This window comes from Benincasa hispida, chromosome 12 (genome assembly GCF_027475165.1).
Source record: "Benincasa hispida cultivar pf3 chromosome 12, pf3_genome.v1.1, whole genome shotgun sequence".
NCBI classification, from domain to species: Eukaryota; Viridiplantae; Streptophyta; class Magnoliopsida; order Cucurbitales; family Cucurbitaceae; genus Benincasa; species Benincasa hispida.
This window is the reverse complement of record NC_143489.1, coordinates 17,966,477-17,986,010: the sequence shown is the minus strand read 5'-3', so window position 1 is coordinate 17,986,010 and position 19,534 is coordinate 17,966,477. Positions and strand designations below refer to the sequence as shown.

Sequence of the window (19,534 nt, the reverse complement as noted above, 5' to 3'; positions counted from 1 at the left end):
TTTGTCAATTTGAACACTTCAAACTGACCCAAAAATTGATTCTCAACTTGAATCTATTGAGCTACCAAGGAGACCTTATGGACTTGTAGCTTGAAGCTCCAACGGTACATGAATAGCTGACTAAACTCTTTAATCACAAGATCCACCATCCGTTAACTGTCGGGCACTCCACCAAAGTCCAACAGTTGCACTCTTCTCACTACAGATATATTTCTGCGTCCATCGAATATAACCAGTCAACAGTACGATAACCTTTCACAGATTGCTCGTAAGTACAATTGGGCCAATTTACCGTTTTGCCCATATAGTTACATCTAACTCCTTAAGTACTACTGATTCCTCTAATGAAAAATACCTCATAGTCCTACTATGAGTGGACACCTCTCAGGCCATGAGAAGATGTGTGGCGCCACATCGTTCAAGCCCCGCAATCAGTTCTTAAGGGATCAATCTATCTACCTACCCTTGTTTCGGGGAAGGAGTGAATTCCATCTTGTGTAGCTGAGTTTCTAGCTCCCCAATCAGACGAATTCCCAAGGTGGTAGGTTTGAGTCGGCAATCTGGCCACTCGTACCCATGCAAATCAAAGAACCGTCCTCATAGACAAGAGTTCCCAACTCACTCAAGATTAAGGTCATGTTACCTATGGTCATTCTAGTGAAATGAAAGTTTCTATCATGAACGGCGTTATATAACAAGAGTAAACACTTCATGGTCCGAGACACCCCCACTCGCATGTCTCTACATGAATGATCAGGATCAGACCTCTGTAGCACGTCACAACACTTGTAACTATCTACAAAGCGGGTCGTATCTGTAGTGTCACCAGGATAAGATTTCCCTCCTTTATCCATATACTACAGACCATTTAGGTTGTCACTTAAGGCATGATCCACTTGTATGTCTCCACATACATGCTTAAGTCACAACGATAACCAGGGATCTTATTTTATTGGTTTGTGATAAATGCAAATAAAATATCTCATATTTCATAGACAACAGCGAAGAAAAATCTCATATTATTACACTATAAGCGTTTGTTTACACAGGTGTTTAGAAACTACAAGACCCTACGAGATTTAAAGCATCAACCCCAACACTTCTTGGTTTCAATGTAAACAAATTCCTTTTGCAATCTTGACCTTCTTGCCTTTTTGGGCAGTAGTTGGTGGGTTACCTTTCCCCTTTCCACCTTTCTTCTTCTTCCACTTTTTGGTGTTGGAAGAAGAAGGGACAGATTTTGTCCCAAAGGTCGAACCTTCGTAGGATTTTTTAGAGGATGAAGCAACATTTGCTTCACCTTTTTGTTCCTTGGTTTTCATCAAGGACTGGAAAGTTTGTAGCTCGTTGAGCAAGGTGGTCAGGTTGTAGTTAATCCTGTTCATAACAGCATTGCTACGGGACTGTAGGAAAATTTCAGGTTAAGATTCCAAAGTGAAGCTAACCTAACCGACTTCATCAATGACATACCCATTCATCTCCACCACGTTAAAGTGGACCATCATGTTGAGAACATGTTCTCGAATAGACACCCCTTCTTGCATGCTGGCATTGAAGATGTGTTTGAGAATGTTATGCCTGAGTTGTACGGACGATTGTCCAAACATTCCCCTCAGGGACTCCGTAATCTCACGGGCCATGAGTATGGATTCATGTTTCTTGTCCAAGACTTCGGAAAGACTTGCCAAGATATACACTCGATCCTTCTCGTTTGCCCATTTCCATCGCTCATATGCTTCTCAAACATTTTGAGCAGCATTTAAAGCTGGAATGGAAGCACAGTCCTCCATTAGGACAAAACAGAGGTCATCAATGATTAGGATTGTGTTGATCGTATTTTTTCAAGATGAGTAATTTTTTCCTGTTAATTTGTCGGCGGCGACTAAATTAAGCTTTACAGAAGTCACTATGAACAAGTTTGCTGAAATCATATAAATTATTTATATTAGACTATTTGCATTAAACCACTTAGAAAAAAATCAATCAATTTTAACAAAATAATATAATATACCCTATGTAACATTTATTTTGCAATGCTATTTCAGTGAGGCGGGACAAAAGCCACTGTAGAGTGGTCAGGTGCCCCTTTACTGGAATGAGACAATCTCAACCAATAGATAGAATAACTCCTTGTTACTGTAACTATCAGTCACCATTGTTTGACTCAGAAATGTTTAAACTCATTTAACATTTCTTGTAAGTGTAACCCCTCATTTTAGATTCTAAAATTTCGTCCCAATGAGCCAATCGTAGGAAAAAATCGATTGGTATATGAAACTAAAGTAACCCTATCCATTGTTGGAGTTTGAATAAAGTGTCATGCAAAAATGTCATCCATAGGAGGACACCCAAGGTGCCACAAGGCCGTGCATGAAACTTTACTTCAAACTAATGAGAGAGACTAAGGGATGTGTTGTCACACATCTCGCTCCCACTTACTAACACTCTCTCCATTCACCTTGATATTGATCTATACAAACATCATTCGTAGGGAGACACTCAAGGTGCTTCGAGGTCGAGTATATATCTTACAGTATGAACTTTTATGGAGAAACATGAAGTGGGAAAATGAAGTATTATATACTTCATTTTCCACCCACTGAGTGTTTTACCTAGGGTTAATTAACTTAGGAAAATCTGACTACTTATTTTAACTAAGTAAATGTAATTTTCCCAAAAACAACATTTGCTTTGGATAGTTAAACAATTTTGATTAAGGTTTATTAAACATTTTAACAAACTTTAATCAAATATTGCATGCTTGTAACAAATCTATCTAATTCACCTTTATAGGTATGTTCCCAGGTAGGGGTGTTACGTTCTTGCCAACTTAAATACCCCAGCCAAGATAGAACTGACATTAGACAAAAAGTCCCTTATAGATACATTTGTTATAATGTTAATCTTTTAATTATAACCAATTTAATCCTATTAAATCGATTAAAAGATTAAACTTAAGTTTCAAATCTCACTATAAAAGTTATCTTAGGTCTATATGATTCATATTTTAAAACTATTTTTAAAAATGAATTTTAACCTAAGGTTTGGCAATTTTGAATTATTGATTTTAATTTTGAATTTCAATTTGTTATAACTATTATAAATAAATGGAACAAATTAAAATCATACATTGCATGTAATTGGCCTACTTAGTAAATTATAACATTTATAAGTTACCTAAGGTAGTATCATGCTTCATGCAAATTCATTTCATTACTAACTTATATGACAATTATATAATAAGGTAATGAAATAGGCTATAACAATTATCCATACATACATTCAACCATATATTATAACACTTATAATATAAATGATGCATGGATATGTGTAGCTGTATTCCCAACTCCACAATCAAACAAATCCCTAAAATGGTAGGTTTGTTGAGTCGGCGATCTGGCCACTCCCACCTATACAAATCAAATGATCGCTCTCATAGGCAGGAGTTCACAACTAACTAGGTCATGTTACCTATGGTCATCCTAGTGAAATGTAAGTCTCTATTATGAATGACATCATATAACGAGACTAAACATTTCGTGGTCCGATCTTATACAAACTCTTTTGTATAGAATATCCTCCCTCACATGTCTCCACATGAATGATCAGGATCAGATCATTTGTAGCACATTACAACATTTGTAACATCTACAAAGCGGGTCATACTCGTAGTGTCACCAAGATAAGATATTCAGCCGTATCCATCTACTATAGACTATTTAGATTATCATTCAAACATAATCCATCTGTATGTCTCTACATACATGTTTAAGCTACAAGATAATCTTGGATGTTAGTTTATTGGTTAGTGAGTAATGCAACTAATTTTAAAATAAAACATCACATATTTTATTACATAAATAAAATGGTTGTACATTACAATTACAAATTATGGAACCCTACGAGATTTAGGGCATCAACTCAATACCTGCAACATGAGAAATGCTGGTAGAAGTATCAAAATCAATCTTAGCTTTGGCGAGATGATTTTGAAGTAATGATAAGAGTCCCTAACATTGCTCAGTGCAGGTAGAAGTATCATAATCAACCTTAGCTTTAGCGAGATGAATTTGAAGTAAAGTTAAGAGTCCTTGATATTGCTCAACAGTTAACGTAGATAGAGAATCAACAGGAGATTCAGATTTAGTTGTAGACTTTTGATGAAGGCGATGACCGAGTGGATAGCCGTGAAGCTTGTAACACCGATCAACAATGTGACCATGAATACTGCAATTAGTGGCAAATAGGTTTATTAGAAGATTTCGACATCAAGTATCCATGACAAATAATTATTGCCGTTAATATTAAGAGTGGTAAATTCTAATTTTGTGAGATTTGTCACGACAACATTATCATAAAATATTGTACTTATGTTAGAAATTTAATAGAAGTTGAATATGCAAAATAACATTAAATTTATTAATTATAACGAATAAAGAAAAACCGACATACCTTTATGACCTACCTTTAGCGGGGAAAATGGTAGGAGCTCATGCTGATATGGTGTTGTGAATTTGAGGAGCACAACGAGAACACGGATATAGAGAAAATATGATATAATAATATTAAATATATAAAATAAAATAACTAAAATTATAAAATTGGATATATGAAAATTAGTGAAATTTTGAAGTAGAATTCTCACCAATGTATGTGTGATTTTAAGATCTACCAGATGCCACTATTTATAGGCAAAGTGACAAGTAGGATGTGGACTTACATGAACACTAGGCATGAATAATTACAAGGCACATGGATAACATGAAGGGTGACACATAACTTTGGGACACTAAATAATGAACATCTATTTATTATTATAATATTCATAATTAGAGATGTCACAGGATGGGGCGGGAACGGGGAAGGCTTCCCCGTCCCCATCTCCGCCCCCTATTTCAGGGGATCGGGGCAGGGATTCCCCGCGGGGAAATTTTTCCCATTTGTTTTTTTTAATATATTCATTTTTAGCAATTTTGTTTATTCTCAACCAAATCAAATTATATATATTAAATTAGTTATTTCCAATAAATTTTTCAATCAAAGAAAATAGTATAAAAATTCATTATAAAATAATACTATTACATGTGTAAAAAAAATATAATTTAATCCTATAATTTCTAAAAGTTAAAATTTAAATATTACAAATCATAGTCAAACTTTCCATTTAAATAGTACAACATTTATGACTGAAGGTAGAAAGTCTTAAATGTTAAAACAATTTAGAAATGTATTAAAGTACGAAAAAGTTGAAATGAAAATTAGAAAACAACTAACTTTTTATATCACAATTTTTGTAAAAAATATATAGATATAATAATAATAATAATAATAATAATAATAATAATAATAATAATAATAAGTAATTATTATTATATAAATATAATTATATAATATAATCACCAGGGCGGGGCGAGGAACCGAGGTGGGGATGAGGTCAAGACGGGGACGGGGAATATAATCCCCGTCTCCGTCCCTGTTTAGCCAACAGGAAAAAAATTATCCCCACTCCCACTCCTATTCCCCATCTAATCAGGGATTCCCTACCCTATTCCCGCGGGGTAAATAGACATCCCTATTCATAATACTCCCCTTTAGATACCCACATATATATGAAATATGCCCCGTTAAAACTTTACCAAGAAAAACCCAATGGGAAAAAACTCAGTGAAGAAAAAATAGTACATATTTCATATAATACATACTCCTAAAAGAATAAAATATATTTACTTCCCTTCACAAAAACATCACTTAAGATCTCTAAGTCGCCGCATTCCAATGTTGTGCACCAATTTTTCAAAAGTTGCGGTTGGTAATGCCTTTATAAATAAGTCTGCTAGTTTATCATTCGAACAAATTTGTTGTACAGTGATGTTGCCATTTTCTTCAAGATCATGAGTGTAGAAAAGCTTCGGTAAAATATGATTTGTTCTATCTCATTTAATAAATCCTCATTTGATTTAGGTCATGCAAGCTGTGTTGTCTTCATATAATATTGTTGAAAGATTTTTATTAGAAGACAAGCCACACGTTTCACGAATGTGCTGAGTCATTGTCCTTATCCATACACATTCTTGACTAGCCTCGTGAATTGCAAGAATTTCAACATGATTTGAGGAAGTGACCATTATAGTACGTTTCACCGATTGCCATGATATAACAGTTCCTCCACATGTGAACAGATAACCTGTTTGAGATCTAGCTTTGTGTGGATCAGATAAATATCCAGAATATGTATAACTAACTAGATCAAAATTTGATTTATTTGAATAAAACAAACCCATATAAATTGTTCCTTGGAGATAATGGAGTATATGCTTAATTTCGTTCAAATGTCTTTTTGTAGGAGAAGAATTATATTTAGCTAATAAATTTACTGAAAATGCAATATCTAGTATTGTATTATTAGCAAGATACATAAGTGCACCAATTGTACTGAGATATGATACTTCAAGACGAAAAAGTTCTTCATTATCTTCTCGAGGTCAAAATATATCTTTCTTTATATCTAATAAATAGACTTTCATTGGAATATTTAATGGATGTGTTTTGTCTATATAAAATCTTTTCAAAATTTTTCCTATATAAGTTGACTAATGAATAAATATTTCATATACTAAGTGCTCAATTTACAAACCAAGGAAAAAAAATTTGTTTTTCCGAGATCTTTCATCTCAAATTCTTTCTTAAAATATTCTATTGCCTTTGAAAGCTCTTCAGAAGTTCGAATTATATTCAAGTCATCAACATATACAGTTATAATAACAAATCCTGATTGTGATTTCTTTATAAAAACACACGGACATATTAGATTATTTTGATATCATTCTTTCAATAAATATTCACTCAGGTGATTGTACCACATCCGTCTTGATTGTTTCAATCCATATAGTGATCTTTGTAACTTTATTGAATACCATTCCCAAGAATTTGATGTATATGTTTCAGGTATCTTAAATCCTTATGGGATTCTTATTTAAATATCATTATCAAGATATCCATATAAATCTGCTGTGACTACATCCATAAGATGCATATCCATAATTTTATACACAGTCAAGCCAATTAAATATCTTAATATAATGTCATCCACTATCGGAGAATACGTCTCCTCAAAATCAATATCAAGTCTTTGTGAGAAACCCTATGCAACTATTCTTGCTTTATATCTTGTGACCTCATTACTTTCATTTCTTTTCCTCATAAATACTCATTTGTATCCCATAGGTTTAACACCTTCTGGTGTTCGGACTACTGGTCCAAAAACCTGACGTATTGAAAATGAGTTTAATTTTGTCTCGATTTCTTCTTTCCACTTAAGCCAATCTTTTCTGTTTCAACATTTTTCAACAGATTTTGGTTCAGGATCCTCATTTTCAGATAAAATATTAAGAGCAATATTATACGCAAAAATATTGTCAATAATTACATTAGTTCGATTCTATTGTTTTCCTGTCATGACATAGTTTATTGAAATCTCATTATTATATTTAGGTATTTCACCTTCCTCACTAGTCATGTCGAGAATTTCTTTATGGGTATTTACATCCTCAACCAATTCTTTTTTACTATCAATTAATTTTCGTTTTTTGAGGATTTTTATCTTTGGAACCCATTGGTCTATCACACAAGTTCCAGGCTCATTAGTGACAACTTGTTGTGTTGGGATATCAATTTTTGATGTAACATTTGTAGCTGCATGTGACTTAATTACTTTTTTTGAATCTATAAATGCATCTGGTAATTGATTTTCTATATTTTGCAATGAATTATTTTCTGAATTTCAAGTTCACATTGATCTGTACGGGGATCTAAATGAGACAATAACGATGCATTCCATATAATTTCTTTTTCCAACTTCTTAATTCCTCCCCCTGATGTTGGAAAATTTGTCCCATTAAAATGAGAATCAGCAAATCGTGCAGTATAATCACCTGTCATGGGCTCAAGATATTTAATAATTGATGGAGAATCATATCCAACATATATTCCTAACCTCCTTTGAGGACCCCTCTTAGTGCATTGTGGTGGAGCAATTAGAACATACACTACACATCCAAAAATTCTCAGATGGGAAATATTTGGCTCATGACCATAAGCTAATTGTAATGGTGAGTACTTATGATAAGCTACTGGTCTAATGCGTACAAGTGACGCTGCATACAAAATAGCATGTCCCCATACAGATGAATGAAACTTAGCTATCATAAGTAACAGTCTTGCAATTAATTGCAAACGTTTTATAAAGATTCTTCTAAACCATTTTGTGTATGAACATGAGCTATAAGATGTTCAACAATCATCCGAATTAACGTACAATAATTATCAAAAGTTTGGGACGTAAATTCACCAACATTATCAAGACGAATGATCTTAATTGTATAATAAGGAAATTGTGCTCTTAACTTAATCGTTCGAGCAAGTAATCTTGCAAATGCAAGATTTCGACTTTATAATAAGTACACATGTGACCATCTGCTGGATGCATCTATTAATACCATAAAGTATCTAAATGGTCCACTTTGTGGGTTAATGGGTCCACATATATCACCATGAATTCGTTCTAAAAATGAAGGTGATTCAGTACCCACTTTAGCTAGTGATAGTCTAATTATCAATTTTTCTTGAGAGCAAGCAGCACATGATAATTCATTAGATTGAAGAATCTTCTGGTTCTTCAATGGGTATCCATTTGAATTCTTAATAATTCTTCTCATCATTATAGATCTTGAAGACCCAATCGATCATGCCAAATTGTAAATATGTCTTGATTCATGAACTTCAGGTTCATTGTTGCATATGTTTCAATTAGTCGTATATGAGTATAATACAATCCATAAGATAAAGCAGACAACTCTTCAATATACGTTTTTCATTTGAGACAGTGGGTATGATATATAGATATTCCACATTATTCTTACTACCAGTCTCAATATGATAACCATTGCAACGTATATTTTTAAAACTTAGAATATTTCTCTTTGATTGACTAGAGACAATGCATTGTCAATTGTAAATTTTGTTCATCTAGGCAAAATAATATTTGCTTTTCCAAAACCTTCATCAAGTTTACAGAACCTGATATTGTATTTGCTTTTGCTTTCAGCATTGTCAATTTGGAAAAATATTTTTTATTTGTAAGTATTGTGAGTGTAGTTGCACTGTTTGCCAAATTGCTTTTGCTTTCAGCATTGTCAATTTGAAAAAGTAATTTTTTTTTTGTAAGTTTTGTATGTGTAATTGCACTGTCTGCCAAACATAGATCTTCTTTGCTCATTTTTGAAACACCAAACATATAAAAATGATCCATGTTTCTTCATTAAAAGAAAATAATTACAATAGAAAAAACATCACTTAAAATATACAAAAGTTACTAAAAAAACATGAAGATAAATAAAAGAAAACAATAACATTAAGTCTAGATATTCTCAAATCAAAAGAAACACTTGATGTTCCATCAGCTGCGTCAATTTTCTCTTCAGGAAATTCAAAGAAGTCTGTCACATCCAAATTTGTCATATGGGATGGGTAAAATATGTCATTATCTTGGTATGCAAAATTTGCTTATACATTTTTCTCTTTTTCCTTCAGGGAGGCTTGATAGAGGTCAACTAAGTGTTTTGACGTACGACAGGTATGTGACCAATGATCAGGCATTCCTCTTATCTTGTGGAGTTTTTCCTTTGTGATCATCATTTTGTGTGATTCTTTTGAAATTTGAATGATTAAAATGACCACCACGAAAATAATAATTATTTCTTCCTCTGTCACGGTCACGATCTCGACCGCGACCACAATCACGATCTCGACCACGATTATTATTAAAATTCACAGCATTCACTTTAGAGAATGGTGTCGTTCCAGTTGGTCGAGATTCATGATTTTTCATCAATAACGCGTTATTTTGTTTGGCCACAAGAAGCATGAAATTAATTCAGAATATTGTTTAAAACCTTTCTCTCAATATTGCTACTGCAGGAGCATATTCGAGACATGTAGAAAATGTCTTCTTTAATATATCGGCATCAATAATTTTCTCTCTTCATAATAACAATTTCAAATTGATTTTAAATAATGCAGAGTTATAATCACTTACTGATTTGAAATCTTGTAGCCTCAAGTGCATCAACTCATAACGAGTTTTAAGAAGAATAATTATTTTTTGATGATCATACCTCTTTTTCAAAATTTTTCATAAGATACGGTGATCTTTTATTTTAAGACACTTCATTTCCAATCCTCATGGAGATGATGACGAAGGAAAATCATAGTTTTTTCCTTTGTCCTAATTGGATGTCGTATTTCCTTCTTTAATAGTCTCCCCAAGATTCATAGTATACAGGTGGATTTTGACATCAAATACTCATGACAAATAATTATTGCCGTTAATATCAAGGGCGAAAAATTCTAATTTTGTGAGATTTGTCATGGCAACACTATCATAAAATATTGTACTTATGTTAGAAATTTAATAGATATTGTATATGCAAAATAACATTAAATTTATTAATTATGACGAAGAGGGAAAAACCGACATACCTTTAGGATTTACCTTTAGCGGGAAAAACGATAGGAGCTCGTGCTGATAACGTGTTGTGAATTTGAGGAGCATAGAGAGAATACGGATATAGAGGAAATATAATATAATAATATAAAATATATATAATATAATATAAAATAAAATAACTAAAATTATAAAATTGGATAATATGAAAATTAGTGAAATTTTGAAGTGGAATTTTCACCAACGTATGTGTGATTTTAAGATCCATCAAATGCCAACAAAGTGGCAAGTAGGATGTGGACTTACATGGATACCAAATATGAATAATTACAAGATACATGGATAACATGAAGAATGACACATGACTTTGGGAGACTAAGCAATGTGCATCTATGTATTATTATAATATTCATAATAAACATAATTTAAAACATAATAAACATAATTTGAAGTTATTAATATAGAACATTCTAATAGCCATCCTTCACAGTAATCTGAAATTTGTAGAAGCATCTTGTATGTAGAGGGTCAAACCAAATACTTGTGTGTAAAAATACTTTTGAAAAAATTAACCCTGTTTAAATTCTAAACTGTTTTTATTTTAAAAAAAAAGAAGTTAAAAGTATGTTGGTCCTAAATTTTCATAGCGTAACAATTTAGTCGTTAAACTTTAATTGGTAACGATCTAGTCTCTATTATTTCAAATTTATAACAATTTAATCCATGAATTTTAAATTTTTCACAATTTAGTTTCTATCATAGATTTTTTTTTATAAGATTTAATAAAAAAAAATTGATAAATATATATCAATAATTTGATCTAAGATCATATATATATATATATATTTATTTATTTATTTATAAACTATAAAAAAGAAGTTATTACGTAATAAAACTTGACAATTAATTTTGATAAGAATTTTTGTGATAGGGACACCAAATTGTCACATATTTCAAAGTATATAGATTAAATGATTAATTATTAAAGTTTAAAGACTGAATTATTACAAATTTAAAAGTATTAGAACTATATCATCACCAATTATAATTCAAGAAATTATTTGATTTTAAGTTTTTGAAAATTATGTCTATAGACACTATTTCCATTTCCAATTTTTTTTTATTATCTAATTTAGACCAAATGATTTATACATTCCAAACACACCCAAATGATTATCAAAGGGGCTTAAATTATTAATTTCCCAAAAAAAAAATATATATTTTAACTAACCAAATTTAAAGGGACCAAATATTTACTAAGCGGAAGGACAATGGGGTAAATTTTTATTTTTTTTTTCTGGGAAAAAAATCAGTAAATTGGTTTCGGGCCGAATCGGAATTGGGCTGGGCTTTGAGGAGCCCGTATTTGACTCCGAAAGTCGAGCGGCGGAAACTGAAACCCTAATTCTACTGCACAATTCCTTCTTCCCCCCTATTTAATCCCTCGAACCCAACTGATTTTTTTCTTATCAGTTCAATCTTCCTCCAGTTCATCCTTGCAAATATCTGCGGCCCCAGAAGTCGCTTTAGGCTTTCCGATCTTCGTTCTTTTCCTGAGGTTCTTCAATTTTACTCTTTCGTTATTTCAAATTTCATTTAACAAATTCTGTGTTTTCAATGTTTGAGATCATATCTGTTCTCGATAGATCCACTCGTCTCGTTTTGTTTAGTGTGCAATCATATAATTATTTCTAGGTTCCTTTGGGTTTTCGTGTTTATTTGGATCAAACGATGGATGTATTTCACTGTTTTCTCGTTTTCCCTTTGTTTGTTTTATACAACTAGTGGCTTTGATGATTTCATGAAAGATCAAGCTCAACAGACCGGAATGCAGGATTCTTCTCGAATCTTGCGTGTCGAATACTTCTGAAACTGAGCCAAAACCTTTTTTAAACTGTTTTTTAAAAGAGTTTGTAAAGAGCGATTGCATTTTTGGGAAATTGAAGGCTACAATGAGGATAAAAAGCTCCCTCTTCTGAAATCCATTGAGGAGACTCTGCAGGCAGAATCGAACCTAATAATCTCCATTGCCTTCTGAGTGTGCCATTTTATTTCCCAATTTTGAAAACTCAACAAATCATTGAGGTTTAATATCAACTTTCATTGGATTTAATAGCACCTCTTCTTGTAATGTTTGTTTGATTTGGTTCTGTTCTTGTTTTGTCTAGTTTTTCTTTTAATGTCCATCAAGTGATGAAATGAGGAATAAATCTTAGGACACCTTCCTACACAGTAAAGCCATGCTGTGGATGAGAATAAAATTTCCTTTCTGATGATGATTACAGCTTTTCATTCTGGGTTTTGAGAACTACTTCGAACAGTTTTTTTTTTTTTATCATTAGTCAATTTGTTTAAAAATTAGTGTTTCTCAACTTACTTTGCAAGCCTGAGCTACAGTTTTTTGATTGTTATGAACATTGAAAAAGAGAATAATGAATAGAGATATTTGTGGGTTTGTGGAAGAGATTGTTAAAGAAATGGATGAGTTATTTGGAAAAGGTGTTACAGGAGAAATTTGTTCGCTAGAAAAAGACTATGATAATAAGAAAAAAGGTTGAGATGTCATTTGGACTAAAAATTGAATATCAAAACATTTGAAATTAGATAATAATAACCTCAAATAAATTAGCCTTTGTTGAAAATCATTTGAATCAATTAGTTATGCTGTTAGTAAATTATACAAAATAAATAAATAAAATATCATATGAAAGCAAAAATAGTACCTATAAAGTTCATCTGAAAAATGCAATATCTAATCTATACTACGTTGATGTTGTGGTGTAAATGCCAACACCTAAAATTAGGGGGAAGTGGAAAAATGAACAATAATAATTATGGTATAAACCCTACCAATGATAAGTGAATACAACATACTAAAATCTACCACACCAAGAAATTAGTTTCTTCCACAAACTTTCCAAACCATTGTTAATCACACTATGGAAATACCAACTAAAAATTCAGATTGAATGCAGGGACTGCATGTACTCCTATTTTCATGGAGGACCTGAAATTTAATGATGACACACTAGCCATTACATTGTCATCAAGCAATTATACTGTCATCATATAATAGTTTAATCCAAATAATTCAGTTACTTTGGTCATTTATTTAAAGAAGATAAAATGTTAATATTTAAAAATTTGATTTAACTATTTTCATATATGAATTAAGATTAACCATTCAATATCAATTTATATAATGTATAATTTTTTTAAAGTAAAAAAACTATTTAAAAGAATTATTGAGAATAAATTATCCAAAAAACTGATAAAATTAAAATAAATATATGTATATTTAATTAGATAATAATAAGTTTTGGTTGATTTGGGTTATTTTAGGTGATTCATGAATTAACTTAAGACATAAAATTTTCATTTATCTAAAACTCGATACAAAAGGATTTATAACCCAAAATAAATTGAATGGGTTAGTTGGGTTGATTGTTTTTTTCGGATTGGGTTTTTTTGAACATCCTTAGTGTATGAATCAAATTAACATACTAGACCTTTCCAATCCTATGAATTAATTGACATTTTAACCATTTGACATAAACGAGGAGTTTGTGAGTTTTACCTAAAGTCGTTGTTGCCATCTAGATTGGATTGGTACGACTGTTTGACTCGCTTGTGTTTGCCTCAGCTAAAATCTCTTTGGATTGAAAGAGAGCGAAAAAAGAGATTTAGCCTTGTGGACACAAATGAAAAGAATTTAAGGCATTGGCGGAGAGAATGAAAATAAGGGAATGTTGTGAAATTGTAAGATGGGAAATTGACAAATGTAGCCCCTCAAGTTTATATTTGTAAAAGTAGATCCAGGTGTGAAAATTATTTTTTCCCCTCAAATTCACTATATATATATATATATATATATATATTTGGGGTAAAAAAAGTTTTGCAGAGAGAATTTGGTTGTTTACGTCACTCTCATCATCAATCATGAATCATCAACGGTAAAAAAAACAAATGGTGACTTGAATTCGATCTCCGATAACAATGCAAATTTTATCTCAAACGACAGATTGATGGTAATAGTAGTAATTGCAAACTTCTAATAATCAAATAAATTTATAAATACTCATCGGTAGTAATAGTGGTAACGGCAATATGAGGTAGATTTGCAGGAAACTGTAAATGTAATTTCAGCTAATGTAAAATGTGGTGCGTGAAAATAGGATCCACCCAATTGTTTGATTTTTTTGGTAAGAAAGATGTCTTTGAAAGAGTTAAAAGATGGTCAATCAAAATTAATTTTACACTTAAAATTTTTTGACAATTTTTGGAATCATTCTCGTGCAAGTGTACACAAGGACACAAATTAATTTTGAACCTACATTTTATTCATGAAACGAACATTGAGGGCAGTCTTTAACTAAAGTCGCATAAAAATAATCCAACGGTCGTTGCGCATCCTCACAATCCACTCCTCATCTCGATCATCCATTCACTTCTTCGTTGTTCCATGGATCACCCACCAACCATTGGTAAATTTTGCGCATACAAGTTTAACCTTCAACTTCCCTCCCCTTACTGGCAAACCTGAACCGACTTTTCTCCGGCAAATCTCCACCACCATTTCCCCCTTTTCTGCCCACATACCTGAAGAACCAGAATAACACAACCAACGCAGCCACTCCGAACCCACCGGAGGCCAAGAACCCCAAGATCAAAAGCGATGCCGTCATCACCGCGGGGACGAGGACCGGGCTGAATATGACAAACAGCGGGCTTGTGACGGCGAGGCCAATTACCGCGCCGGCCATCACCAGACCGGATAGGACGAGAAGCGAGGTGCCAGTGGTGATGGCGGTGGCGGCCTTGACGACTTTGTGGGACCGGGGAAGTTGATCGGAGGAGTGTCGTGGCTTGGAGTACTGAGGATTACGAAATTCCGCCATTGGAGATTGTGGGATTTGAAGGAGGTGAAGAAGAAAGGGATGAAATGTGTTTGATTATATAGGAAGTGGAGAGGCAGGTGTTTAAAGACTTCTTATTGCATGCATTCGAAATCGCTTTGTTCTTGGACAACTCAATTTTTTAGCTGGCTCACTTGTTCTGATTATGTTTCCTTTTTTTTAAAAAAAAAAAAAAAATTAATTGGAAAAAAAGATTTTATTATTATTATTTTTGTTTATAAAGATAGTGTTTGATTCACCAATATGAGTTAGGTTGAGTTGATAAAATATATCACTCAATGTTTGACCAACTAACTTTAAATGTTAATATATTTTACTAACTTACTCTAATTCACTTCAACTCTCCATTCTTTTAATGCTTTTAATGGCTCCATGCATCGACCACTATCGAGAACTATCATTGCCTTGCTCTGAGAATCAACTTTGGGCTCTCACAATCTCCTCTAATGATAACTCTACGAACAACCTTGCACGACCAGCTTTGATGACCAATTCTGAACTCCGATAACCACATCCAACAACAAATTCAATGACCAACTCTGACGAACACCTTTGTGCAACCAACTCTAGACTCCAACAATTACCTCCATCTACAAACTTTATGAAAATAACTTTTGATGATCAACTTTGCCCGACCAACTCCGAGCTATGACAACCACCCCAATGACAAACATTGACGACCAACTTCAATATCACCTTCGTGCGACAAATTTCAGGCTCCAACAATCATCTTCAATATTGATGAACTCCGCAGAAAATCATCAATTTCAACAACCACCTTTGCGCGACCAACTCCGACTCCAACAACCAGCTCCGATGACCAATTCTAATACCACCTTCATACGTCAAACTTCAGACTTCGGCAATCACCTTGGAATAAAAACTCCGGCAAAAATTATCTCCGATAATCGATTTTGACAACCACCTCTGACTATCATAAGACCGATTATTGTTAAAGTATGTTGTAGGTTGTTGATTATATAAATAATAGTATTTTGTCTATGTTAATTGCAATATTTATATATAGAAAATTGTAAAATATATTTTTGTTGAACTAAATTCATATATCAAATGAGTGTTAAGAATATCTGGAAAAATATGTAACAAATAAAAAAACCAAAAAATGAGAAATTTTTTTAGAACATTTTTTTGCAAGAATTAGTGAAAAATCAAGATTTTTTTCTTTGCAAGAATTAGTTTTAATATCACATCATATATAATATTTAAACCATAATTCTTTTCTCCTTTATTGCATTTAATATAAATTATATTTATATTAATTCGTCTAACAATGTTTCTACTACATCAAAACAATTATATCACATATAATTGAATACATTTAATTATATCATATATAATCAAATCCCCTCTTGTTAATTTGAACACTTCAAACAAACCCAAAAACTGATTCTCAACTTGAATCCATTGAGCTACAAAGGGAACCTTATGGACCTGTAACTTAATGTTCCAACGGTACGTAAATAACTGACTAAACTCTTTAATCACGATATCCACCATCCTTTAACTGCTGGGCACTCCACTAAAGATCGATAGCTGCACTCTTCGCACTACAGATAAATTTCTGTGACCATTGGATACAACCAATCAACAGTACAATGACCCTTCACAAATCACTTGTAAGTGTTGGGTCAATTTACTATTTTGCCTCTATAGTTACATCTAATACCTTAAGTACCATTGAATCCTCTAATGAACAATACATCATAGTCCTACTGTGACTGAACACTTCTCGAGCCATGAGAAGGTGTGGCGCCACATTGTTCAAGCCCCGGAATTAACCCTTAAAGGAGCAATTTATCTAGTTACCCTTGTTTCGGGGAAAGAGTGAATTCCATCTTGTGTAGCATGAAGGAACTCTTATCAAAGAGCACCCATGAATGGAAGCATGATCGATCCAAATTCATTGCGACAGAATTACAAGCATTCACAAACATACAAACCAGTTATGCATCTTCTAATAAATTATGACATGCTAAAGAAATTAAATACAAAAGGAGGTAAGAGGCTTACCTTTGAAGAACTCTTCTTCCATAGATCTCTCACTCTCGTGAAGAACTTGGAATAGCGATATCTTGCTCTCGCCTAGATCGTCTACCTAATCTTCTGGTGAATCACGAACAATCTTCGCCACGAACAAGTTATTGGGGATGATGCCCTAAACTCTCGTTGGGTCCTGTAGTTTGTAAACACAGTTATGAACAAACGCTTGTGATGTATAATATATAATATTTTCTTCACTTTTATCTATGAAACATTGGATATTTTAATTGCTCTATCACAAACCAATAAACTAAGATCCCTAGTTGTCGTTTGTAATTAAGCATGTATATAGAGACATATAGGTGGATCATGTCTTAAATGATAACCAAAATAGTTTGTAGTATATGGATATAGAAGGAAAACCTTATCCTCGTAACGCTACGGATGTGGCCCGCTTTGTAGAATAGTTAGAAGTGTTGTGACTTGCTACAGATGGTCTGATCCTAATCATTCATGTGGAGACATGCGAGTGGGGGTGTCTTATACAAAGGAGTTTGTATAAAACCAAAATACGAAGTGTTATAGTCTCGTTATATAACACCGTTCATGACAGAGACTTCACTTCACTAGGATGACCATAGATAACATGACCTCAATCATGAGTGAGTTGGGAACTCCTGCCTTTGAGGACGGTCCTTTGATTTGCATAGGTGCGAATGGTCAGATTGCTGACTCAAACCTACCATTTTGGGGATTCGTCTGATTTGGGAGTTGGGAGCTCAACTACACAAGATGAAATTCACTCCTTCCCCAAAGTAGGGGTAAGTAGAATGATGTTACGCCACACACCTTCTCATGGCCCGAGAGGTGTCCACACATAGTAGGACTATGTTGTATTGTTCATTAGATGGATCAATGGTACTTAAGAGTTAGATGTAATTACAGGGGCAAAACGGTAAATTGGCCCAGCTGTACTTACAAGCATATGTGAAGGGTTATCATACTGTTGATTCGTTATATCCGATGGACATAAAAATAAATCTGTAGTGAAAAGAATGCAGCTGTCGGTCTTTAGTGGGATGCCTGACAGTTAACATATGGTGGATCTTGTGGCTAAAGAATTTAGTCAGCTATTCATGTACCGTTGGAGCTTTAAGCCATAGGTTCATAAGGCCTCCTTGGTAGCTCAATGGATTCAAGTTGAGAATCAGTTTTTGGGTCAGTTTGAAGTGTTTAAATTGACAAGAGAGAGTTCGATTATATATGATATGATTGAACGGGTCAATTATATATGATATGATTGACATTATGTATGAGATACATTATTTAGATGAAAATGGATATAAATATGATCTATATCTAGTAGAGGAGAAAAGACTATGACTCATATGTTGCATTTGATGTAATATTAAACCATAGGTTAATGAATATAATATGATTATATTTATTACTTTTTTTTGACAATTATAGGATAATTGTTGCTTGACTTTTTCTCTGTAACCGAATGATAGTGGGAGGTTGCATTCAATTTTCGTAACTGAAGGATAAAATGAAAATCGTTTTCATTTTGCAAGAAGATTAGATATTCGCTCACGAGTGGTGTATACAACTTATCGCATAGCAAATTGAGAGCCTACACAACAACTCAACGTTTCTAAACGATTGTAAACACGTGCACGGTTTACTAAACGATCGCATAGGATTTTCTAAATGATCATCTAGCTCTTTCTAAATGATCACGCACCCGAGCATCTTGCTAAACAATCGTCTATACGATTGTGGCCCTTTTACTAAACGATTGTGTACTTCTACCAAAACGATCAAGCATCGTCTATACGATAGACACCCGACTTCTCCCACTTGCTTGGTCATGGTATACAATTGTCTTTCTTCCTCATTCCCTCTACCAAATCCAACAAAGCCCACATCTCCTGGATTCTCACACCAAATATCAAGGGTTTGAAGTGGTGGTGTCTTCCTTGCTGCCATGTTCGTGAGGAGGCCGTTCGTGGGTAAACGATTTGGTAGATGATAGCTTGGACATTCTCAGCAAGAGCGAGAGGAGCAGTCCTTAGACAAGAACGAGATTTGAGGTGAAGAAGGGTTCTTCAACCGG

General features: G+C 33.3%; 1 protein-coding gene and 1 non-coding gene across 2 annotated transcripts; one reads left to right on the top strand and one right to left on the bottom strand.

The window, feature by feature from the left end:
- Positions 1–11,969: 11,969 nt before the first annotated feature.
- On the bottom strand, positions 11,970–15,739 carry LOC150031828 (oleosin Cor a 13-like). The gene has a single exon (XM_090307836.1). The coding sequence runs from the start codon at positions 15,397–15,399 to the stop codon at positions 15,007–15,009; it is 393 nt and encodes a 130-aa protein (XP_090163962.1). The 5' UTR covers positions 15,400–15,739; the 3' UTR covers positions 11,970–15,006.
- Positions 12,684–12,781, top strand: LOC120069448 (small nucleolar RNA snoR31/Z110/Z27). Its single transcript, XR_005479533.1, has one exon. It is a non-coding gene; the product is annotated as a small nucleolar RNA snoR31/Z110/Z27 (small nucleolar RNA).
- Positions 15,740–19,534: the final 3,795 nt, after the last annotated feature.